At 34.9% G+C, this 26,587-nt stretch overlaps 1 protein-coding gene across 6 annotated transcripts in view; it reads right to left on the bottom strand.

Moving 5' to 3' along the window:
- Nucleotides 1–18,333: 18,333 nt before the first annotated feature.
- LOC118204081 (uncharacterized) overlaps nt 18,334–26,587 on the bottom strand; it is a 240,928-nt gene continuing 232,674 nt past the window's right edge. For all 6 annotated transcript variants that reach the window (XM_085811770.1, XM_085811773.1, XM_085811771.1 and 3 more), the window contains one exon: nt 18,334–25,792. In XM_085811770.1, the coding sequence (XP_085667896.1) occupies nt 21,000–25,792 (4,793 nt within the window). In that variant the 3' untranslated portion in view covers nt 18,334–20,999. The remainder of the gene's footprint in view (nt 25,793–26,587) is intronic.

Here is a 26,587-nt window from a genome sequence, read left to right as displayed (position 1 = left end):
AAAAAAATTTTTTTAAAGGAAAGGGGGAAAAAATGAAATTTATTTTAGGAAGTAAAATGCATAAGGGAAAAAAAAACTGAAAATAAAGTAAAGTAAAAATATGTAAAGGAATAAATTTTGGAAAAACTTTTGCAAAATAAAAAAGTGAAAAGGAAAAATTCAATTCGTTTAAAATAAATATAAAAACCAAAACGTAAAACCAAAAAGAAAATTAAATATAAAAAAAATAAACTTTGCAAGATAAAAAGTAAAAAGAAAATTTAAATTCCCTTTTGTGGAAGTAAACGTCAATTTGCGAAAGTTAAAAATAAAATTTATGTTTGGGAAAGGGAAAAAAATGAAATAAAAAATTAATAAATTAACTAATAACTTAAAAAAATAGTAAGAATAAGATGAAAAATGAAAACATTGGCTGAAATAAGATAGATATTGTTAGCGAAATGCTGATTGGTTGTTAAGATTGTATACGTTCGCCAGGGCAGATGTAGAAAGCGTGAAGCGGTTTCGGCATGTTGCAACGTGAAAGAGATGACGTTTGCCTTTTCCCCCAGCCTATTGACGTCATGGTGATTTTCGCTCCAAACGGAAAAATAACAGGTTTGATAACATGAAGGGCTTAGCCGAGCGGTAAAGCCCTAGACTCCCATCCCAAAGATAGCGAGTTCGAATCTCGCCGTGGAGTTATTTTTAAAATACAGGGAAAATGATACTAAATTCATTAAAAATGGATTAAAATATAATGGAAACAATTAAAACTAATTAAAAATAATGATGGATTAAAATAATTAAAAAGGATAATTCATAATTAAAAATAATGAATAAAAATGATTAAAATAATAAAGTTGACGTCACGTGGTTCAAGAGTTCGTTGCTACAAGCATAAAAAATATCTGCCACAAAATATAAAAACTTTGAAAAGATCGTTACCACAGAATCAAAACGAAACTCAACATGATTACGTCATTCCATCACGTGATACAAGATGGCGCTGGTGTCGTCACTTCCGGAGAAATTCAAAATGGCGGAGGCCACGCCCCTTTTCTGTGACGTCACTTCCGCCGGCTGAGTAACCCGGCTTACTACTCCAATACATAAAGACAATAAATTTGTAGAAAGACATTCATTTAAGAATTTATACTATGCTTTCATAGTACAACATCCTGATTCGCTGGTTTATATCATGTTACCCCAAGTGACATTATCTCACGTTAACTACGCTACAAAAATCTAATTCTCTCAGTAATTATCTACATTAATTCAAAGTTAAATCTTAATTTGGAAAACAGGTTTAAATGCAAGAATTATTTCAATTCGTACGAATAGCTTGCTCAGAATTTATGTAAAACCACAGTGCTTTACTTCGTTGGTGCATTTTCATCAAAATTGATGAATTTAACCTTTGGTTTTGCCTTTTCTATATTTTTGCTATCGGGTGAGCGGTGTCATTGCATAATTGACTTGATTACCGCCTGCGAATGGGCTTAGGGTATAAAATTGAACTATCTGGTAAAAATTCCATGTAATTGTATGCCAGTATTGAAAGAAACAATCAATCTGATAAGAAATGGCTGCGACTTGTTTTGAATATGAGGAGTAAATGGTTATCTGCGAGGATATTCTGTTTGGCATCGCTTCTACCATTATTGGCTACTTTATAATAGTTTGGCGTCAACTTACCCCGCTTATGGAATATTAGCCATGTTTTTAATTCGATAGTGAATTTAAGTAATATTTTAATCCAATTAAACGTTGACGCAATGTTTTTATTCTATTTCTTTGCTATATGAAAGTAATAATTTAACCTTACTTTAGTATTTTATACTCGTAGTAAATGTATTTATTTACATTTGCTTGCCATCTTAAAAAACGACGTTTTCAACAAAAAATTAATCCATTATTTTTAACGATATTTATTTTGTTTAAAGTTTCGAATACTTTACTATGCGTAAAATACGTAAAAACAGCGTCTTTCAAGATGGCTGACGATTGTGAAAACCGCGCCAACAATTTCGCCAACGTAAATTGCCAAAAATCCGTGCAACCATCTACCAAAGTAGCACCATCGCTGGAACACTCGCGCAGTGGCGCTAAGAGGCTATTCGCACCACCTACGTTCGCGTATGCGCACAATCAGCCCAGGTACCAGCATTTTACGCCGATTTCCGTAAGGCAGGTCGTAGCGAGAGCGAAGTTTTTAACCCTAACTCAGCAATAGAAAGGGTTGTTAATAAATCACCAGCAAGAGAATAATTTGCAAGTAATAATTATCAGTTATAAAGACGAGGTCAATCTATATACACGATAATGTTTAGGAAATGATTAGATAAAATAGGGATTTAATGATGGTTTTAATTGCAAACGAGGACGTGCAATTAGTTAAAATATCTTTAATGTATTGATAAAAAGAAAATTTCAGAAATTACTTAAATTCTTTTATTTAACAGAGGAATTTTTATCAAACTTAGACCCTAGTCTTATAGCATAGGACTGTCATAATTTATTATTCAATAAGAAAACTTATTGAAAATTATAATATTCTTATATATTCATCACTTTTTCAGTATCCACACATGTTTATAGGTTCAAATGCCATATTTCAAAATCAAAGTTATTTATGAAATAAAATCTGATAAATCATTTATGTGTGCAATTTTTAAATCTAAATTTCTTACATTAAATTATTTCTGTCTTTTAAATTACATCCCATTATTTATTTAAATTTAATTTATTAATGTGTTTGTACTAATGTTTCAAAGTTTTTTGTCGTTCAAATACGTTTTATGTCCCGAAAATGCCAAGTATTTCCGTAGAAAAAATAAACAGGCATACAAAATTGTTAATAACCAGTATTATATGATTAATTGTTGATTTAATCGCCTTTAATTTATTTCATGTCTATATTTTCTAGACAGAAATCCTGCGTCCAGTTTTTATTATCTTTTCTAAGACGAAAATTTTCAAAGAGGAAAGAATTAGTCTTGATTGTGCAAACCATATCTTTGAAGCTAAATGTAAGTACAAAAAATGCAAACAAGATTTTGTCCCCCCCCCAAATCAGTAGTTTAAACTATCCCAACCGTTCAGGATAACGATAAACATTGCGAACATATAAATCTCCACTTTTTTATATAAAAGGAAATGTGTTCCATCTTTTTATATATACAAGAAAAGGAACCCATTTTCTTTTCTAATCTTTTGAAAGTCGCCAACCCTTAAAAATGATAAACTACGCCAAGGTAGTCAGCCGCCTTTAAAAAAAAAAAAAAAAAAAAAAAAAAAAAAAAAAAAAAAAAAAAAAAAGATTCACTACAACAGTTTGCGTACGTAGAATCCGTTCTTTTCGATTGGGTTCAAATGACGAATCCGACAACTCTGCGCATGCGTGGTTAATGTTGGTGCCAATAGCTCAAGCGGCTAATCGCATCTCTGGTGCGAATAGCATCGGCCGAACACTCGAAAGTGGGGTAAGTAATAATATTACTCGGGGAGGGAGGTTCGCCTTCCTTCCCTTTGCTTGCGCGCCACAGAGCGGCGTGGAAGCCCAGAAAAACTTTGAATTGAAAACTTTTTGAAATCCCAAGTGGTTTCTTATAGTTTAGAGCAGGGATGTCAAACTCATAGGTACACTTGGGCCAAACAAACAAGGTTTAACTTTAGGCGGGCCGCAAAAAAAAAAAAATCAATATTCATAGAAACGTAGATTTATTTCGAATAATTTCGAATAATACAATAATAAACATATATATATATATATTTATATAGAAAAGAACAAGAAAAATTTAATGTTTACGTCCTGATACTTGACATCTCTTCTCTGCTATTATCTTTCCTATTTCGGGAGAAATTTTGTTTGTTTGCAGTGATAACTTTCAACGCTGACCCAAGGTGAGCATCATTAATACGGTTTCTAATAGGAGACTTATTACCTTTCATGACTGAAAATAACTGCTCGCACCGATAAGTGCTACCAAACATGGAAATAATTTCATATGCGAATTTTCGAGTGTTTTCAAACCTGGCTGCTAAATATTTGTAAAATTCAGGCACGCCCACTTCAATGAATTTTGCTTTCAAATTTGAGTTGCATTGAATCTCGATCACCTCCATTTGCATATGGCTGGGTACTGTGTCAATACTTATTGAGAAAAATCGAAGAAAACAAAAAAAAAATTGTTTTCGAGGGAACTAAAATCATTAAACCTCGTTTCAAATTCAGTTGTTAAATTTGCAATTTTTTCTGCGTATTTTTGATACGAACAAGTATCATCTAAACTTGATTTGTTCATGCTGCACGTCGGGAAGTGCGTCAAATCTTCATTTTTAAGTTGTTTTTCCCAAAAAACTAGTTGACATTTGAATACTTTAATTATGTCAAACATGTTCGTAATGATATGATCTTTTCCTTGTAACGATAAATTTAAATCGGTTAAGTGTGTGGTTATATCAACCAAGAAAGATAAATCTTGTATCCATATTGGATCGTAAAACAAACTTACGTCTTGATTTTTCGTTTTTAAAAACTGACATATTTCTTCTTTCAAATCCCAGAATTGTTTCAGAATCTTGGAGCAAGATAACCAACGTACCTCGGTCTAGTAGGACAAATCCGAATATTCACTATCTAACTCACTTAAGAAAGCAGTGAATTAAACCTCGAGATCTTATAAAATTTATAACTTTTTTTATATATGACAAAACATTCTCCATATTTACTTTCGTGCATAGAACTTCTTGATGTATAATACAATGCATATGATGAATGTTTGAGCCGTGAATTTCACTAAGTTTTTTTCTTAGTAATGCTACGAAGCCCTTGTTTTTCCCGGTCATTGATGGAGCGCCATCTGTAGCTACAGAATTTAATTTTGCCAAAGGTAGATTGTATTTCTGCAGAAGTCCAAAAACACAAGTAAATATATCTTCTCCTGTGGTAGTACCAGGCATCGGTATTAGTTCCAGTAATTCCTCAAAAATGTTAAAATTTTTGTCGCAAGAACGAAGAAACACTGCTAATTTAGCTTTGCCACTATTGTCCGTGCTCTCGTCACAGGCAATTGAGAAACTTTCGAAACTAGATGATTTTGCTTTGATCTGATCACTTAAATTCGCGGCTAAATCAGTAACTCTTTCCGCAACTGTATTTCGAGACAGTGAAATTGATTGAAATGCTTTCACATTTCCAGAACAAACAATTTCTCCAGCTTTCATTAGGCATTCCTTGATGAAATCACCGTCAGTAAAAGGCTTCGAATGTTTAGCTATCAACTCGAACAAGACGTAGCTTGCATGTACCACCGCTTCACTTTCTTGCAATACTTTACTAAACATGGACTGTTGCTTTTTCACTCCTAACTTGAGCTCTTTCAACTTTTCTTCTCTCATTAATCCTTCGTAATTGTTATATTTCGATTTGCGTTGTTCGTAATGACGTTTAATATTATATAACTTTGCTACATTAATAGTATTATTACATATCAAGCAGATTATTTTATCTTTTATTTCACAGCAAAAATATTCTAATTCCCATTTTACTTGGAATATTCTATGTTCGTCAGCGATTTTTCGTTTAATTTTACTACCACTTGGTTTTGATATAGACATACTGAATACAAAGGGCTGGAATAAACAGGGTTAACGTTAAAAAGTTAACAAAAATTTATTCTTTCCACAAGAGATAAATCAAAATGCTGAAATATTTCTTCAAAAATATTCTAACAATATCACAAAATGTCAAACGTTTAGCAAAAATCAATTCAAAACAGAGAAACTAATTCTATCTCACAGCAAAATCGCTACAAATCAATCACAGCATTAAGTAAACAAACAGTTCGCTAGAACTACAGCTACTACTGAGATGAGTTGTTTGTTCTCGGCTTTTATAAGCTTTATAATTAATTTCTCGAATATACTGGAAACATCTATAAATATCTGGATTTTTGTGGATGGCAACAGCAATTACGAGATATTTATTTATTAGGTATTAAATGCACGCGCTGTTCTATTTTTAACCTTCCAACGCAGCTGTCTTTTCAAAAATCGTCTGCGTTGCTAAGGCAACACGAAGCAAATCTAATTACAATTCTAAATAAATAAATAACTATGAAATCCGTAACAATATGAATTAAGTAATAATTAATAATAAAGCAAAGTACATGAAAACTGAGACCATGAGTTCGGCCACATTCGGCTATCGGGGGATGCGTACAAGTTCTGAGTGCATGTGTCCCCCAAAAGCCGAAGGTAGCTGAACGCAAGCTACTCACACGCATTTGTAATTTAAGTAGTGTGTGTGTCAGCTCGCTGTGAGTAATCTAACAACACTGAATAAATTATCGTTAATTACTTCGCAGTAAACATTTCATTTATTTCATATTATTATATATTATTATTTGCCGCGCGAGTTTGACATCCTTAGTTTAGAGAATTTGTTGATAATAGTTTGTTTGAGTTTCGTAAAATTTAAGTGAAATTGCATTGTGTGGTAGTAGCTTGTTTTCAGTTTCGTTGGGCAGTAGAGAATTGTTTTGTTGTAATACTGTTATTATTAACGGCTAAAGAGTTAGATACACTTAAGAAGCAACGTACCTACCATAGAAGACAGGTAACGAAATTAATATCAAAAATAGAAAATCGACCAGCTCAAATCTATTGACGTTGAAATCGAAGATCTCTGATGCAGAAATGCAGTCGGAAATAGAGAGTATTGGTGAATGTAATGAAGTAATTATATTTAATTCGGTAAAACTAAGAAATAAAATCGTTGTAATCCTCATCTGTACAAGAACCCGCATGTGTGCAACCCATAACAAACCAAAGTAGACCAAATACAAACGCGAAATTACCTAAATTGAAAGTTCATACGTATTACGGGAACCCATCTGAGTATTTAAATTTTTGGAATCAATTCGAAAATTCTATTGACAAAAATCCCTCCCTTTCAGATGCAGAAAAATTTTCTTATTAGTTTAGTTACCTTGGAGGCGAAGCTTTTTCTTGTATTAAATGTTCCTCAGAGAAATATAAGTCGGCTTTTAAATTAATCCAAGATACCTTTGGGCAGAAAGACGTGTTAATCAATGTCCATATGTCTAAACTGTTGAATATGACATGGTTATATAACATTTGTAATTTACAAGAGTTAAAAAATCTGTATTTTAAGTGCCAAACCCAAATTCATTCTCTTGAGTGTTTAGGTAAAAATCAGAAAATAGCGTAATGCTTTGTGCTATAATTCTGAAACTTTGTCCCAACGTTTTCCTCTTTTTGGAATTCAGCAAAAATCAAATCTCGAGCACTAATCATAATTTGAAGGAATTTTACATAATGGATTTCTTGCATCGTTCCATTGCTGCAAGGGAGAGAACATTTCATATACACTCTCCTTCTTCGCACGCAACACGTAGCCAGTATAAACAATTGCAGCGGCAGCGCCAAACAGGCGATACGGACTTAAAAACTGTACAGAAAAGCGCCAATTGGCGAAACAGTAAACCCGTTTGGCAAACCTACAGGCTGACGGGGAGAGAAGAATTTTCCCCGGCAGTCAAGTGGAACTACTTCAACAAATGTGTGCGTCTCTGTTTCGCCGAGATATGTGAACTTGTGTACTCTCATCTGTACTGTGCTCTGAATTTCTTAAGCCGTTATAATGTACCCGGCAACTGCTACTTTTCCTTATTAAATTTGATTATTAATTGTAACATGTATATCTTAACTAAGATTTCGGCTTTCCTAGTTAATGTTAGGGATATTTTCGTATGCACGTGTTACTCACACGTACATCATTGGTGACCCTGTCCCTCGCTCCTTCTGTTTCGATCCCTAATGACTATCTGTCTCAATCTTTGTTAAAAAACTAAAAATATGCCTTATTTTGATGCCAATGCTCTTCCTTATGACTGATAAAGGCTCCACCCTATTTATTTCCTCCTCATTTTATCGTACGGATTACACGTGGTTTATCACACTTAAGGAGGATATACAGGTATGTGGTCAAATTTTTTTAATTATCTGTGATTGGTCTTAATTATGTTTTTGTGATATGTTTTGCTCTAAAATTATAGTTTTAATTTAATTATTGATTGTTTAAAATTGATCTTTGGGTAATATTTGCGCTCACACTTTTATTGAGATATTGAATGTCTTCATTATTTTATTCTAAATTGATACGGTTTTGATAAGGTATAGTGCAAAACATTAAGTTTACGATTTACGATATATTTATAATTGGCAACCATGCCAGGATCGTAAGGCCAAACCAACGAGGAATCGAATATGGCGGTTCAGGAGCCACAAATCTCACACGTGGCAGTTAAAATTCCCCCTTTATGGAAAAAGAATGTTAAACTTTGGTTTATTCAAGTTGAAAGTAACTTTGCTTTAGCGAAGATTAGTAGCGATAGTACAAAATACAACCACGTGGTTTCTTCGATAGACCCTGAAACTCTTTCCGCAGTATCAGATATTTTATTTAATCCCCCAGCGACGGCTAAATATGCTAAAGCTAGGTTAATAGTAGAATTCTCAGATTCGGAAAGCGAGCAAATACGCAGACTTATTTCTGAATTGCATTTAGGGGACGACAAACCATCTCACTTATTGAGAAAAATGAGAGAATTAGGTGGAAACTGTATAACTGACGAATTTTTAAAATCATTATGGCTGCAAAGGTTACCTTCCGAGGTGCATGCCATTTTATCAATAAGTTCGGAATCCTTAGACAATTTAGCAAAAATGGCTGATAAGATAGCTGAAGTGCGCACGCCAACGAACAACAGCGTGTTCGCGGTCCAGGCAGCTTCGGCGAGTTCCCCCAGAAACCCTAACGATTCTGGTGCCCCCCCTCGAGGAGCTTAAGGCCTTAAGGAGTAAAATCTCTGCCCTAAGTAAACAAGTCGAGCGACTCTCCCGCGAAAAAACGAGGAATAATTTTCCCCCGGGATCAACATAACAAAGCACGTAGTTTTTCGCGTGGGCATTCCCGAGAGCGTGTGAACAATTATTGTTATTTTCATTCGCGATTCGGTAATAATGCACGAAAATGTCGAGCACCTTGTTCCTTTTCTCAGAACACTACGGCCCAGGAAAACTAGTAGTAGCGGCTGTCGATCGAAATTCATTGGCAGTCGCGCATTCATGTCGTTTACATGTTTACGATAACAGATTAAATTTAAACTTTTTGATTGATTCGGGCTCGGATGTTTCATGTGTGACACCGACTTCTAAGTTTAAGAAAATGCATCCTGATTCGCTTCAATTATTTGCAGCGAATAATTCCAGAATTTCTACGTATGGAACAAAATTGTTAACTGTGAATTTAGGACTTAGACGAAACTTTTCTTGGAAGTTTTTAATCGCCGATGTACCAGTGCCTATAATAGGAGCCGACTTTTTAAGGCATTTTGATCTTTTAATCGATTTAAAACGAGGTAGGCTTATCGATAATACTACGAAATTAACTCGTATTGGTTCTCTTTCCGATTCTAAAAATTATTTTTCGGTAAAGTTAATATCTGGTGATTCACCATATCACAGAATCTTGAAAGACTTTCCGGAAGTACTGAAGTTAAAATCCGATTCGGGTAGAGTAAAGCATAGTACGGTTCATTACATCGAAACAAACGGTCCTCCTGTGCACAGTAAACCGCGTAGGTTAAGCCCTAAGTTATACGAAGCAGTAAAAAAAGAATTTCAATTTATGATAGATCAAGGTATTTGTAGACCATCAAAATCAGCATGGTCATCACCTCTTCATGTAGTTTCTAAAAGTTCGGGCGACATACGGCCAGTAGGAGACTACCGAAAACTAAACGTGTGCACCGAACCCAACAGATACCCTATCCCGCATTTACAAGACTTTAATAATACGCTTAGCGGAAAGACAATTTTTTCAAAAATTGATATCGTTCAGGCATATCATCATATACCAGTCCATCCAGATCATATACCGAAAACTGCAGTTTGCACCCCATTTGGTCTTTTCGAATTTCCGTTTTTAAATTTCGGACTGTGCGGAGCAGCTCAAACCTTTCAAAGGTTTATGAACGAAATTCTTGGAGATCTAAAATTCGCCTACGTCTACTTAGATGATATTTTGATATTTAGTGATACGGAAGATGAGCATAAATCTCACCTACGTACTGTTTCTGAAAGATTAACTTCATATGGATTGACAATTAACGCTTCGAAATGTGTTTTCGGCGTTCCGGAAATATCTTTTTTAGGCCATATAATCAATAAAGATGGTACCAAGCCTCTGACGAACAAAGTGGAACCGATACTTAACTACCCACTTCCTAAAACGGTAAAAGATTTGCAGAGATTTTTAGGATTTTTAAATTTTTACCGTCGATTTTTACCCAACGTAGCCCAGAATCAAATACATTTAACTTCGTATTTAAAAGGGGCTAAGAAAAATGATAAGACAATCCTGAATTTGTCTGAGGAAGCGCGGAGTGAATTTCAAAAGTGCAAACAGCTAATCGCTAATGCTGTTCTTTTGGCACACCCGAAGAAAGATGCCCAGTTGGTTTTACAGGTTGATGCGTCAGACTTCGTGATCGGTGGAACGCTATCACAAATAGTTGATAGAAATTTACAGCCTCTCGCATTTTTCTCACGAAAGCTTTCGCAGGCGGAAAGGAACTATAGTGCGTATGATCGAGAGCTATTGGCAGCTTATGCTGCTATTAGGCATTTTAAGCATATGTTGGAAGCACGGAACTTTTCTTTAATCACCGATCACAAACCGCTGACGTATGTATTCCGACAGCGTTTGGATAAGTGTTCACCTCGTCAGGCTAGGCAGTTAGACTTTATCTCACAATTCACCACTGAAATTCGCCATATAAAAGGTTCGGAGAATATCGCTGCCGACGTACTTTCGCGTATAGAAGCAATAAGCATGCCTAACCCTATCGACTATGAGGAAATCGCTAAAATGCAAGAAATCGACCCAGAATTATAAACATTGCTAAAAGAGTCAAAAGTTCTACATCTCAAAAAAGTTACCTTACCGAATTGTAGCTTACCGATATATTGCGATGTGTCAACAGGTAACGCCCGTCCTTACATTCCTCCGGCTTTCCGTGAGAAAGTTTTTGCCACCTTGCACAATTTGTCTCACCCCGGCATTCGCGCATCAACAAAGTTAGTATGTTCACGGTTTGTTTGGTCTTCCATCCGCAAAGATTGCGCGAAATGGGCACGGCAGTGCATTCCGTGCCAGAAAGCAAAAGTAAGCAGGCATACTAGAACCCCGTTAATGAAGTTTCCAGACCAATCACAGAGGTTTGATTACGTCCACCTTGACCTTGTTGGTCCCCTACCTCCTTCTCAAAATAATTATTACTGTCTAACTATGATAGATAGATTTACTAGATGGCCCGAAGCAGTACCCATACCAGACATAACAGCACGCACAGTAGCACAGGCTTTCTATGACCACTGGATTACTTGATTTGGTTGTCCGACTGTTATTACTACCGACCAAGGGCGACAGTTTGAAAGCGGCTTATTTCGAGCCCTTTCCCAATTATTGGGAATCAAGAGGATCAGGACGTCTCCGTACCACCCACAGGCGAATGGACTGATCGAGGAATTCCACCGTCCTTTGAAAGCTGCCTTAAAAGCGCACGATACCAGTGACTGGGTGGCTGCCCTTCCAACGCTGCTGATGGGTTCCGCGCCGCATTCAAAGAGGACATAGGAGCAACCACTTCTGAACTGATGTATGGAAAGACTAACCGTCTCCCAGGAGAATTTTTCAATCCGACACCTCCGGATGCGTCCCCCAAACAGTTTGTGGAGGATTTAAAATCTCACTTTGCCAGTGTCCGCCCGACCACGACTTCTAGCCACGGCCAGCGAACATGTTTCATTCATCCACGCCTTCACAAGTCCACATATGTGTTTGTTCGACACGATGGAGTTAGAAAACCACTTCAAACTCCTTATGATGGACCATTTAAGGTGCTAGAAAGACAAGATAAAACGTTTGATCTCGAAATAAAAGGGACTACGCAAACGATCTCCATAGATAGACTAAAACCCGCTTTTGTAACCATGGACTCTTCTCAAGTTGCTTCCAAGAGTGTGAAAAAAACTTCGGACATTTGTATCACCCGTTCTGGACGATTAATCCGACCCCCGCATCGGTATGTCACATTTCGTTGACACTGCGGAGGGAGTATGCAGCGGCAGCGCCAAACAGGCGATACAGACTTAAAAACTGTACAGAAAAGCGCCAATTGGCGAAACAGTAAACCCGTTTGGCAAACCTACAGGCTGACGGGGAGAGAAGAATTTTCCCCGGCAGTCAAGTGGAACTACTTCAACAAATGTGTGCGTCTCTGTTTCGCCGAGATATGTGAACTTGTGTACTCTCATCTGTACTGTGCTCTGAATTTCTTAAGCCGTTATAATGTACCCGGCAACTGTTACTTTTCCTTATTAAATTTGATTATTAATTGTAACATGTCTATCTTAACTAAGATTTCGGCTTTCCTAGTTAATGTTAGGGATATTTTCGTATGCACGTGTTACTCACACGTACATCACAATCTAACCACAGAAATTTTGGAGCCCCTAATCGCAATAATTTTTTTTACTCCGCTAATGAATTGCTGACGAGTGCTACTTGAAACACTTGTATATTTTGCAGCAGCACATGAGCCACCTGCGTGAAAATTTGAACTCTTCAAAAAAAAAAAAAAAAAAAAAAAAAGAGAGAGAGAGAGAGAAGCTTTTAAGAGAAAAAAAGATGTTTTTTATGTTGTAATATAAATTGCTGTGTAAAGGCCTGCAAAGGGAGCAATGGTCACATTTTATTTTTTGTTTATTTGATAATGGATCCGAGCGCACATTTGTAAAGAAAGGAGTTTCTGAAAGGTTGGGATTAAAGGTTATTAGTTTCAGAAAAATTGAATATTTATAGCTTTGGCGCAAAGACTCCGAAAAGGCAGATTTGCCGAAGGGTGGAATTAGAATACCTTAGAAATATTTTGAATGGAAGTGAAGTGCTTATTGAAGGATTAGAAATTGATGAAATATCGAAAGCTGCAATAAATATTCCAGATCGAGGTATTTGTGCAGAAATGAAGTCCAGAGGATTTCCATTAACATTTGATTTTGAAGAGTTACCTAGCAATTGTGAAATTTCTTTGTTCATAGGAGCAGAGTATTACTGGAATTTAATAAAGCGATTTGAGCTGTTGAACACGTCATTAGTAGCTATAGAAACTGCCTTTGGATGGTCACTCCAAGGAACGTATGGCCCACCAAGCGGCCGAGCGGTAAAGTCGCTGAACACTGGTAGTTCGGCTCGAGGTTCGAATCCCGCGAACGGGCTGGCTGCATGGGCGTTTTCGTGGTTTTCCCCATGTGTAACATGTATACGAGCCAGTTGCCCTTAGAAAGTCCTCCACGAAGACATCCCTCCCCTTAGGCAGATAGCCCTCGAGATTTGCCATAATCACACACACACACCAAGGAACGTATGATGACTTAAGTAATTCTACGTTGATTACTTTCCTTCTCGATGAAAGAGATTTGATCTCCGCTGAGCCTTTGGGAATTGGAGAGTTTGGGCATTAGAAGTGACGAAACAGATACTTCCGGTGTCAAACAAAGGTAAATTCTAAAGGAGTTTAAGGAATCGATTCAGTTTATAAATGGCAGGTACTGTGTGAGGTTTCTGTGAAGAACAGGTATGCGGGAGAAATTGGGAAATAATAGGGAGGTCACATTGAAACGTTTTAATAGTTTAGTTTGGAGGTTCAAGAAAGATCTGTCGTTGTATAAGCAATATCGGGAGGTTGTTGACAGTTATCTTAAAGAAGAAATAGTTGAAATATCTTCTGATTTGTTAGGGGATGAATTATCATTTTACTTACCCCACCATGCTGCTATTCGAGAAGACAAAGCCAGCAGCCATCTGAAAATTGTATTTGATGGTGCAGCTCATGGAGAAGGAGAACTTTCACTAAATGAGTCTCCGCATTGGTGCGAACTTGTATCCTAATTTGTTTGAACTGTTATTAAAATTTAGAAAAAATTCTATAGCTTTATACATCGGACATACAGCAAGCCTTCCTGCAAATTCAAGTACACCCAGAATATCGTTGGTATACTAAATTTTTCTGGATTAATGATCTAAGTTCAAGCGAATTTATCGTGCTGAATTTTACTCGTCTTTTGTTTGGACTTACATGAAGTCCTTACCTGCTCGCAGCTACACTGAAATTTCATTTTGAAAATTATCGAAATTTGTATCCAGAAACCTGTGAATTACTACTAAATTCTTTCTGGGTTGACGATTTTGTTGCTGGAGCTGACGAAGTAGAGACAGCTCTGAAAACCAGCATCGAAAGCAACGAAATTCTTAAGAATGCTGGAATGGTGTTAAGGAAATGGCAGACTAATTCTGTCGAACTTTCGCAACCTATGGAAGAGAGATGGTATTTTGCGTGTAAGTAGGCTTGAGCAAAGCGGATTTGCCAACAGTTGAAACTCACTAAGTTATTAATTTTAAGAGAACATAACAAAATTTACCATGTTGGAGTATCTGCCACTCTTGCTAAAATTAGAAATAGGTTTTAGATTCCAAATGGTAGACAAGTTGTAAAGAAAGTTTTAAAAAATTGTCTTATTTGTAGCAGATAATTTGTAAAGCCTGCTAAACAGATAACAGCTCAATTGCCAAAGGATTGAGTATTGGAAAATCCCCCATTTACTGGTCCAGTCTTTCTTCATTCCAGAAAGGAGACTCAACAAAAATCATATGAAGCCTTATTCGCGTGTGGAGTTACCAGAGCACTTCATATCGAATTAATTAGATATGTCGACAAAAAGTTTTATTTTGTCCTTAAGACGTTTTTTTGGTAAGAAGGGAGAACTGCAAGGTCGTCATTTCTGATAATGCTAAGAGAGACCACAAATAGCATTTTGAAAGATTTTTCTTAAATTTTGGTTGATTCAGACTTAAAAAATTTTGTTGCTCTACATGAAATAACGTGACAGTTTATTGTCCCTCATGCACTATGGTGGGGTGGATTCTATGAGAGACTCATGTGAAGCATAAAAGACCCTTTAAGGAAAGTCCTTGGAAAAGCTTGTTTTAGGTTCGAGAAAATGACGACCATTCTAGCGGAAAACGAATTGGTATTAAATCATAAGACACCTTACTTATGTAAGTAATGAATTATAGATGAACCCAAACCTCTTACTGCAGCCCACTTTTTGTTTCTTGGTCTAGAGAATGTTAGCTATCCTATACATTTTGTTTAAATTTTCGACAGTCAACCTTGTACAAAGGAAACTTTGACTCGTCTAAAATTATATGAGAATAAACTTTTACGCCAACTCTGGATGAAATGGAAAAATAATTATTTGATGCAATTGAGAAGTACACAAAAATTTGTAAATCCATCACCAGGAAAGGATCTTAAAAAAGAGAATATAGTTTTGCTTGAAGGGGCCGCTTGGTATTGTTGAAGACGTTTTTACTGGTCGTGACGGACACGTACGTTCGTGTATTATTCGAACTGACAATGGACACTATAAAGATCAACCCAGTTAATTTATCCACTTGAAATAACCTGACATTTCTCCTTTAATATTGTCTTATGCATTACTGTTCGTATTATAATTGTATTTGTGTTCTATTTGATCTGTTGTTAATCATCACTTCACTACATAGTATAAAACAAAGTCGCTTTCTCTGTCCCTATATCCCTATGTATGCTTAAATCTTTAAAACTACGCAACGGATTTTGATGCGTTTTTTTTTTTTTTTTTTTTTTTAATAGATAGAGTGATTGAAGAGGAAGGTTTATATGTATAATAACATCCATTAAATAGTAGAGAAATACTGTTATTTTTTAGGTTTCTAATGTGATGTCGTAAATAATTACATTTTTTCCGCTTACATTGCAAACGCAGGCTGAACCCTACGAGATTTATCAAAATAATGTACTAAGTATTGTACACATTGAAAAGGTCTACAGATTTAAAAATTGCGGGACGTAGCGTTTGCGGCGGTACTGGCTGGCCGGGGCGGCGGGAGCGTGCCTATAAATAGCGCGTCGGAGGCCGCGGTTCTCCCTACAGCACTTTGAATTTAGCAGCGATCGGACGCATTTATTATCGGAGCTCTCTAGCTTTCAGCGCGACAAGGTATCAGTAATTATAAGTAAGTTACGATAAATAATTGTATGATAGTTTTAAAATATAAATGATATTCTATTCTAAGGTTAATTTTTAAATCGCACTTATAGTAATTATAAGTACATAAGGTTAGATAAGATTAGATTAAATAAAACCATAATTTATGGATTGGAATTTTCTATTAAGATCTTGGTTAAAATTTAGAGTTAAATCAATTTAATATTAGGGAAATTATTTTCAAAAATCGTAATTTAAGGTGAGGTATGTAAGTTCAGAAAAAGATTATGAACTGCGATTCATTGTTAAAATATCCATTCATATTTTATACTCGTGCGAAGCCGGAGCGAGTCGCTAGTATTTTATATACTCTTTACAGAGTACAGGTGGGGTGTGTTTAAAATTTTTGTATTTGTGCTGCGATGCGCTAGCACATCGTCTGCGAGAGTATCTGCGCAGTCGCAAAGCGTTACCATGGTTACCAGTTCTTTCTTTACCGTTGCTATTGTTAAAAATAAATGAAAATGGTTGTTCTAAAGATTTGAAGTTGTGTTTTAATTGTTTATTCGGACCACATTTTTATAAAGTCTGTTTAAAAGGAGAAAGTTTATAATACTTCGCATATTGCATTAGAGTCCCCCAAACTTGACTCCCGATATCTCGACAGCTTTTTAAAAACTTTACGCCAAACAGAGCAAATATTACATATAGTGCATACAATTATTATTTATTTATATGTTTTTTCTGTTCTGATGAAGCGTTCTTTTTATGTAATTTTTGCCGTTTTCGCACTGGGCCATTAATTCTTGGAAAGGCCTGACAATTTCACGATATGTTGCAATACTTGGCAATGCTGTTTGCTTCTTTCGAGGATACAAAGAAAGTCAAGTAGTGGCTGGCCACTGCCTCACATTCCTTTCTAATGTAGCAAAACATTAGGAGACTTCTCTGAAGTTTTATGACTGCATCTTATTGCAAACTAAACTCACACCATTTCATTGCAGATATCGTTCGTCAGATCACATCCAGGAGTATAAATGTTACACATTTTTGGGAACTTTTGATATTCTGTGAAGTGAATATCGTTCGAAAAGAAAACTAACGTGACAATGGAAATGAAACTAGATGCCTTAAAAAGACTGCACAAAGGGGGAAAGTGTAAACAAAATTACCATAGATTTACGTGTTGGATGGACTACTTTGATAAAGTGGAAAAAGAAGAGGTTCGAAATAAAGTCTTGGTCTGTGAAAAAAGCATGTACTGTACATACATGTTTAAAGGAACGAAAAGTATTTTAAAGGTGGTGAATACGAAAAAGTGAGCGAGGCGCTTTATCTGTGGTTCAGACAGCAAAGAGAACAGGGAACAGCCATTTCAGGACTAACTTTACAAGCCCTAAAATTTTATGATGAATTTCAAGGAGTGCCTAGATTTACTGCTAGTGCTGATTGGCTCGGATAGAAAAAGCGGTAAATTTTTTTAAATTCATATACTATTTGTCTCTAGGATCATAATATTCGATTTCTAAAGTTTTTTAGTTAAAACATTATAAAAATAATATTGTGTGCATCAAAGGGTTAAACATTAAGAGTTCTGGAAAATCCACTCCTTATTCCGTAAAACTAGTCAAGTCTCTTGGTCCACATTATGTCAAGTTTGCGAGACTCTACTGTACTATCTTGCAGCTGCAAGTCGATAGTGTTACTGTGAAATATAGTACACCAAAATATTTTGTCATAATACGGAAATTTAATGTAAAAATTGCAAACTAGTCAATACACAACTTTTGCAGGGTAAACCGTTTACATATGATAATTTAAAAAAATTTTATGGTTTTACCATACCATTAACAAAATTCCAAAAAAATTAATGAGTTATTTATTAGCCAATATATAACTTAGTAATGCATTTCAGTTACACACCCCTTCAAAACAAGTGTAAAAAAAATCATTTATAACTATAAATGCAAAAGAAAAGTTCTGTATTTAATGCTATAAACTGTTTTGCACATGCTACAATTTAATGGGGTTTTAAATTTGTAATTAAATTTTTTATGCTTTGGTGTTCGAGAAACCTCACACATTTTCTCAAGCAAATTACAATCTTAAGAACAGCCATACAAAAAAAAAGAATGAGTAAATTGATCAAAATAAATACAGGTCCATAAGAAATACTCTACACTCAAACAAACTGATTTATTTCCTGATTATTACATCTACAACTTGATGATCATATTAAAATATAAACTGTAAGAATAATTTTTATGTAGAAATTATCTGAGAATGATAATCATTTTAAAGTTTTCTTCAGTAAAAATGATAGGCTGCTTTACATCATTCTCTAACAGAGAATAATTTATCTCATCAACAGCATTTCACTATTTTCAATATACGACTACACAATATTGTATTGTGCATATTATAATACATCATTTAGTGTTTATGTGAGTTTATATACTGTTCACAATTTTTATTTTAAATTAAAATCTTAGGCTAAATAAAGATAATTAACTTATTTTTCATGATAATGAGAACTTTTAATCATTAAAACTGATTTTTAAAATGCTGGGAAATATGAAATATAATTACAAAATGCTTGTGAACCAAATTATAAAAGCAAATGTTACAGACATAATAGTCGGAGAAATTAAAAAAAAAATTAACTTCATTTATATATATATACACTATTTAATAAAAATATTAAATGACTAAAATTTCAGAATTCTGTGCCCTAAAATGATGTTGAAAATTACCTGGAAATAATTTTAATTTCAATAATAAATTTTGAAGCATGCAACATATTTTATTCCCTTAACTACAAGGACTGATAACTTGCTCCATTTATTTATAGTTAGTATATAGGTATATTCTTGGTTGAATATCATCACTAAAAATTTTTTTTTAAATTTATCTTTTCATTAAATGAAGATAATTTAACATAAAAGAATAATATTTTTAATACTAATTTAAACTGAGAAAGGAATTACATAATTCATTAACTAAGTTTAAATGAGAAAATCTGAAAAATATTAGTGTTTTCATTATACATGTACTTTCTACAAGATAAAAAAAAAAAAAGTGCACACTTGCAAAATAGTTTTTACTTCATTTGTGCAAGATCTTTCATGTACTTTCCAAATCAGTTATCACCACTCAATGACAAATTCAGAGCTCATCTTTCTTGCATAAGCAAGCAAAGCAGCATTTATACCAACTATTATATTTATTATAGTTGGCCACTGGTGCAGTTGAATCTATTTGATAATCTGAAGGTAGGAATGCAGCATGTTGGTGATTGTGCCAAAAAATATGAGAACTGTATTATATTGAATACAGGAAGTATTTTTCCCTCCAAATTTCATCAGTGACAGATGCTTCATCATTTTAAATTATGAATTTAATTTGGGAGATCTTAAAAATTAAGCAAATACAGTACAAAGTCCGAGATCCGGACTCGTCCTAATCTAAAGGGTATCAAAATTTACACACACACACACACACACACACACAAAAAAAAAAAAAAAAAAAAAAAAAAAAAGAGAGAGAGCTTATTATCTATATGTTTATTAAACATTTGTTTTAACGTGAGTTGTTTAAATTGCATTTATTTTTGTGCTAATACTTTCTCTTTAATTCTATAGACAGATATAATTTCTTATTCAGTTACTATGTTCCACTGTTCAAGTCCTGTAATTGCTGTGTCCAGAATTCTGTCTAAATTGTCAATCGGATTTTTTTTGTTTTCAATAACATCTGTCACTTTCTTCCCTCTCAGTAACGGTATTTTCTGGATCTAGAACCATACCACAGATTTCACCGTCCGTTAATTAATTGATGATTGGGACATTTTCACCTCAATGAAAATTTCTGTTAACTCTTCTTCTTCCCTAAATTCTGCTGCCCGGTGCGGTCATGCGAGCTCTGACGCCAGTTCTAGCTTTATGTGAGTAACAAAGTAGTTATTCTTAATTTAAATAACACTAAATGTAATCTTTTAGCCTATGTAGTATTTAGTATCATTAACAATATCTATTTCTAGCATACCGAAAGAAATGTTTGTTAAGTCTTTCCTCATCAACATTTCCTAGGGTATTTATCTTAAATATGTAATCGGCTCCAAGCATAATGTCAACAGAAAAGGTTACCATACTCTTTTTTTTTTTTATTCAATTACTAATATAAAAAAATTGTTTAGGCATTGCTGCAAGAGCCAATACTCAAGTTTTCATGTGTTGATAAACATGCAGTGATGAAAGCAAAATATAAATAATAATTTGCCAGGTTGGTGTCAAGGATATAGAATATATGTTATGTAAAATCAACAATGTTTCTATGTAGAATGTTTTGGTTCGAGATGTATGCCAAGCAGATACTCAACTACGGAGTCAAATTTCTGATCACACAAATTTATGCTAAAATGATTAATTACTTCTTCAAAAATGTGGTATTTTATTTAGTGAAATGAGATTAAGAATTGGGACTCTCCGCACGTTTTATTATGAGGGGGTGATGCGCATGCATGAAGCATAAGCCTCCAAAAAAATTGGTTGGTGGTGGCTTCGAGGTCCGGATTTTAGATTATTCCATATATTGGACATCCGGATCTCAGGCTTTGTACTGTAAAATCTTATTAAACATATAAACTGCCATAGTGTAAAAACTTGTTTTTATTTGATTAAAGAAATTGCAATCATTTGAAAACAGTGAAATCTCAAAGAAATTTTTGACATGCGATTTATTCAATAAAATAAATGGGAAAAATGGATTATGCTCCAATGAACATGAAAATTTATGAAACAAATGTTATTAGATGTCTAAACAATCTGCAACAAGGAATTTCATTTCTTCATTTCATCTTCTAAAATAACTTTTGGGAAAATATTAAATAATTCTGTGAATTGGTCTAATGGCAATCTAGTACACTGATCGCCTTTGTCCATTAAAACTGTCAAAGCACTTAAATCAACTGGTTCAGGTTTTTTACCATAATTAGAAAAGCCAGATTCTGGAATGGAAGGTTCTGTGTATTTCACTTCAGCAGCAGAGGCTGATGATGATAAATTGTTGGAGGAAACCGACACTTTATTTTCACTTTTTCCAGCATCAAAACCAAGTGTTTCCTGGCAATATTTTACAGGTAAATCTTTGTGGAAAACATCATGATGTTCTTTTAACTTGGTAGCAAATTCAAAACGTTTATTACAATAAAAACATAACACCCTTGTCTTGTGTTTATTCTTCAAGTGATTTTCTAGATGGCATTTTTCTCCAGTAAACTGGCAAAACTCACATTTATAAAATTTTGCAATTCCTGATTCACCACATGTGTACTTTTCATCTAACCGTGAATGAGTTTGTTTGCTATGTGAGATAATCTGCTCCTGAGATGAAAAGGCTGCTCCACAATGAGAACATACATAGACAGTGCCTTCAAATTTTACTTTTTTGTTGGGTAAATTTCCCGTATCAAGACTTCGTTTTGCAGCAACTCCTTGAAAATCTCCAATATATTTTTGAGGTAGAGATGGATGACAAGACATCATATGTCGCTTCAGATCACCACGGCTTTCTAATCTAAGATAGCAATGTGCACAAGCCATGATTGCTGACCGTTCCCGATTTTGAGTAAGATAACCCTTTACCTTAAACTGCATTTCGGAATGCATCAATTCAGCATGCTTTTGTAATGCAAATAAGTTTTCTTTAGATGATTTGCAATAAGCACATTCATAAATATCTTTATCATCTGCCGAGAATTTAATTGTAGTGTCTGGAGAATAATAATAAAAGTAATCCGCTTCCTCTATCACAGGATGCGTACGCTCCATGTGATCCTCAAATTCTTGAAGAGAAGTGAATTTCTTGACGCAGAAACCACAACGGTATCTTTTGGCTTTAGCACCTTTGTTCTTCGCTTCTGAAACCATTTTAATACTATCATTTGAATTATCATCGCATATGACTTTGGAAGCTTCATCCTCGGTTTCTTTACGCAATATTTTCTTAATATCTACACTGATATCTTTGTGAACACTTTGTACATGGTTCAGAACAACAAATCTATGGGTAGCTTCAAATGAACAACTACTACAGATGTAAAATTTTGTTTGAGAGTTGTCTTCTTGACCTTGCTCCCAATTAATATTGTTGTTTTGCAAAATCTGTTTTAAATACTTCAGCCTATGTTGCTGTAGCAATTTGCCTATATTTTCATCTATTTTACTACTGGATACTTTACAGAACAATAAAGGATTAGGTGAATGATGCTCATCAATATGATATTTCAATGCCTTTAAGGAGAAAAAACTGTCTTGGCAATATCCACAATCATACGATCGATACTGCTTGCGCAAACAATAGTATAAATGTAACTGCCACTGAGTTAAAGACTGGAATTTCTTACTGCAGATAGGACAACATTCACTAGTTTTTACATCTGGATACGATATTTTAGGCCCCAGCAAACTTTTGACACAATTTTCTATTTCAAAATTTTTATTAGTAGTGCATTCTACATTTACTTTAGGATGTACAGAAAGGAAATGGTCTTTCACCTCTCTCCTACTAACACAATTTTTGTTACAGATACTGCAGGAGAATCTACTGTATTCTATTTCTCTATACATATGATTTTTCATTACTTTCCGATTACTACTTTTGTATCTGCAAAACAAACATTCAAAATGAATATTACCGATTTTAAATGGGCATTCACGTGGCAGGGATAGAATAGACGATACTTTCCCTGCATTCTCTGAAGATTCTCGTATTACAACTACCTGAACATCTACACCCAAATGATTTGTTAAATGTACCTCAACTTGCTGTTTATCTGAATGATAAAAAGAGCACCCTGTGAAACCACAAGCATACAAATTAGGACCATGGCACTGCAAGTGGTTCTTAAAGGAGTTCCAAGTTTCCATAATTTCTGGGCAATGAGGACAAGGAAAATTTGTAGCAGCATGAATATTTCTAAGATGCCCAATATAAGTCAAAATATTCTCAACTTTATCTTCGCAGCCAGGAACACCACAGTACAGCTCCGAAAAAATATTCTCCAACTCTTTTGGGTAAAGCATGCCACCTACATTAACATATAATTCACTTTCAAAGCTTTGCTGAGTTTCTTCCTTTGATACACTTATTTCCATTGGAACTGGAGAATCAGCCTGGGTGTCAGCACATTCTTCTTGAGAATTATCTGAAACAGCTTTGGCAGGTTTGTCTAAAGCTTGATTGCGTTCAGGTCCTACAGAAACTGGTATCTTCATTGCCTCAGATGAAGCTTCTTCCTCAGAACCTCGCATATAGGCCATAAGAGGCTGGTCTGCATGAGCATTAGAAAGATGTAACATTATCTCATCCTTTGTTTCAGATCCATGAATACAATAGCTACACTGAAATGTGTTGATCCCATGAAGCCGGTAATGGTTCATTAGTCTCTTTAAAGAAATAAAATCAACATGACAATAATGACAAAAGAATACAGAAACAGTTCTATGAGCTACATCATTATGATTCTTGAACTCTTTGGGATCAAATGTTTGAAAACGACAGTCGCCAATAGCACATATAAATGGCCATGTAGTATTCGATAATTCATTACTCTCAGATGGTTTTAAATCACTAGGGAGCTCAACTATTTTGCATGTGTATACTTCTGTACCTGTATCTTTAGCATGATAATTCTTTATATGAATTTGTACATGAATTTTACTAAATGCTCTGTAAAAGCAATTGCTACACTGATACTGACGTTTACCATGTTCAACTAACATATGCTCAGTAAGTGACTTGCCACAGAAAAATTCACTTAAGCAATAAGCACAATGCATTCGTTTCCCTTTGTGGTTTACATTCAAATGCTCTAAATATTGAATTCTATCATCTGTTGTAAAAGAACAGTGATATAAAACACATTTAAAAAAATGCTTTAATTTTTCTTCACTTCTCATAGCTACTAAATCCTTTGGAGATTTTAACTCAGCAAATTTTTTAAATTTTGAGTCCTTTGAACTTTTGTCATGAATTGCAGCTTGATATGGAATTTTAACATTTTCTGATTTATCAGTTGTTGGATCAACAATATTTACTTCTGAAATATTTTTTACAACTACGTCCACATTTTCATCACTATTTGATGGTTTGGAATGATTTTCACCTTTCTGGAGATCAGAACTAGTCGTCGCATCAAGTGAATTTTCTTCTGTAATTACAAGTGGCTGGTCTTTTACACTTGATGCAGGAGCTGGACTATGTTTTCCAGCTATAGTATCAGCATTACTTTCAACTACTGAAGACATTACATTGGTCAATTTTCCCTTTATATGATCTTCAAAATGTTCCAAGAATAATTTTGTGCTTTCAAATTTTAAATGGCAAACCAGACATGCATTTTTATTTGCAACTTTATGGTTTGCAATATAATGATCTTCCAGAACTGACTGAAATGCTGCCATGAAATCACAACATGGACAGTTCAGCATCTTTTTAACATTCAGATCTGCTAATGAAAGTGTTTTCTTTGGAGTTGGAATGGGCTTTCCAGTTAAGGATGGCTCAACATTAATAACATCATTTACTTTTTTGGCCCAACGACCAGAACGCCTTAAAGTTGCTGATCCTAAAGTTTCATCTGGACGCCATGAAGGATCATCAGGATCTTCCTCCGATTCACTACTTTCTGATGGTGGTCTACCACGTCCTCTCCCTCTGCCTCTACCTCTCCCACGGCCTCGGCCAGACACAATACTACCACGAGCATGAGTCATTGCAGGAGCTATAGGTCTGATAGCACTAGGTACTGAAGCCCTTGGTATAGAAATAGTTGCTGGAGTTGGTAGTCTAGCAGCAGTATTAACAACAGGAGGAGTATACACAGGCTTCTGAGGGGCAGGAATGTTTGTTGTAGAATCAGCTTCAACTGGTGCACTACCTGGATTTCGTCTGTTTCTATCTTTAAAAGGGCAGTCATCTTGCATATGCAAAATTAAACAGTGAGGCAATGTAAAAATTTTTTGGCAATGTACACAAAATATAAATGGACTTCCCTTGTGGCAGTGACGCAGATGATGAACAAATGTCTGCCCACTAATTGTTTCAAAGACACAATCCTTGACACCACATTTATAGATCATTTCTTCTTTAATGCAGGCCCTCTCTTTGATGTGAGACACAAGAACGCCTGCATTACTAAAACATTTGCCACATAATTTACACCACATTGATAAATCTGTTCTATGATCTGTACGAGCATGTTTCATAAATTCTGTTTCATCTAAAGTCTGGTATTGACAAGAAGCGCATGCAAATGTTATTGGTGAATTTGATGACTTTTCATTTGAAGCAGGCTGTGTTTGTTGGACAGGAGCTGTGACAGGATTACTTGGGGTTGCAGGCTTTATTACTACAGGCTGTGAGGTAATTTTTGGTTTGCTGATATTGTCTGGTTTTTCCTTCTTGATTTGTGAGATGGGAATTGGAGTAGTTGGCAAGCTGTCAGAACTTCCTAATGATTGATTTGATCCAATACTCCGAACTGAGCTTATGGAAAGTCTAGTGCTAGCTTCAGAACTAGTTTCTGAATCCGTAGCAGCTCTTTTTGAGGGCACAGAATTATTTTCTGGAGCTACATAAGGATAAAATATATTCAATAAATGGTATGAGAAATATATGTGAAGAAATAACAAAATTTACAGATACTATTCAGATACTGAAAATAATAATAAAATAAATATGAAGCGCATTAATTATATAATGATACACACAAAATCAATGGCCATAATTAGCAATTTATGGGGGGGAAAACATAAGAGGGTAAGTCGAAAACTAACCGCACTCTTGTCATAATATATCTTTATAATTGTTACACTCTCTTCTGCATATAACATGCTTTAAGTTGCTACGGAAGGGTCCCGCAAACTCAACAACATTTTACGAAGTTTTTTAAGATATCTCTACATCAAACAGAGCAAATATTATATACAGTACATATTACAACAAAACATTACTATTTATGTCTATATCTTTTCTGTTCAAAGAATCGAGTGTTCTTTTCTGTAATTTTTGCTGTTTTTGCATTGTGCCATTAATTCTTGGAACTGCAAAACAAATTTCAAGACATGTCGTAATACTTGACAATGCTGTTTGCTTCTTTCGAAGATATGAAAAAAAGTCAGGTAGCAGCTGGCCACTGGCTCACAATCCTTTCTATTGTTGTAAAACTCTAAGAGACCTGTCTGAAGTTTTGTGACTGTATCTTATTGCAAACTAACATCGAACTCATTGCAGGTACTGCTCTTCAGTTCACATCCAGGTGTATACGTGTTAACATATTTTTGGGAACTTTTGATATTCTGTGAAGTAAAAAGAAAACAAATTAACGTGACAATAGAAATGAAGCTAGATGCCTTAGAGACTGGAC

The sequence above is a fragment of the Stegodyphus dumicola genome, chromosome 2 (genome assembly GCF_044657685.1).
Source record: "Stegodyphus dumicola isolate Sdum_Otavi_A_Nest chromosome 2, ASM4465768v1".
In the NCBI taxonomy this organism is placed as follows: Eukaryota; Metazoa; Arthropoda; class Arachnida; order Araneae; family Eresidae; genus Stegodyphus; species Stegodyphus dumicola.
The sequence above is the reverse complement of the archived record's forward strand: the minus strand, read 5'-3'. Positions and strand labels throughout refer to the sequence as shown.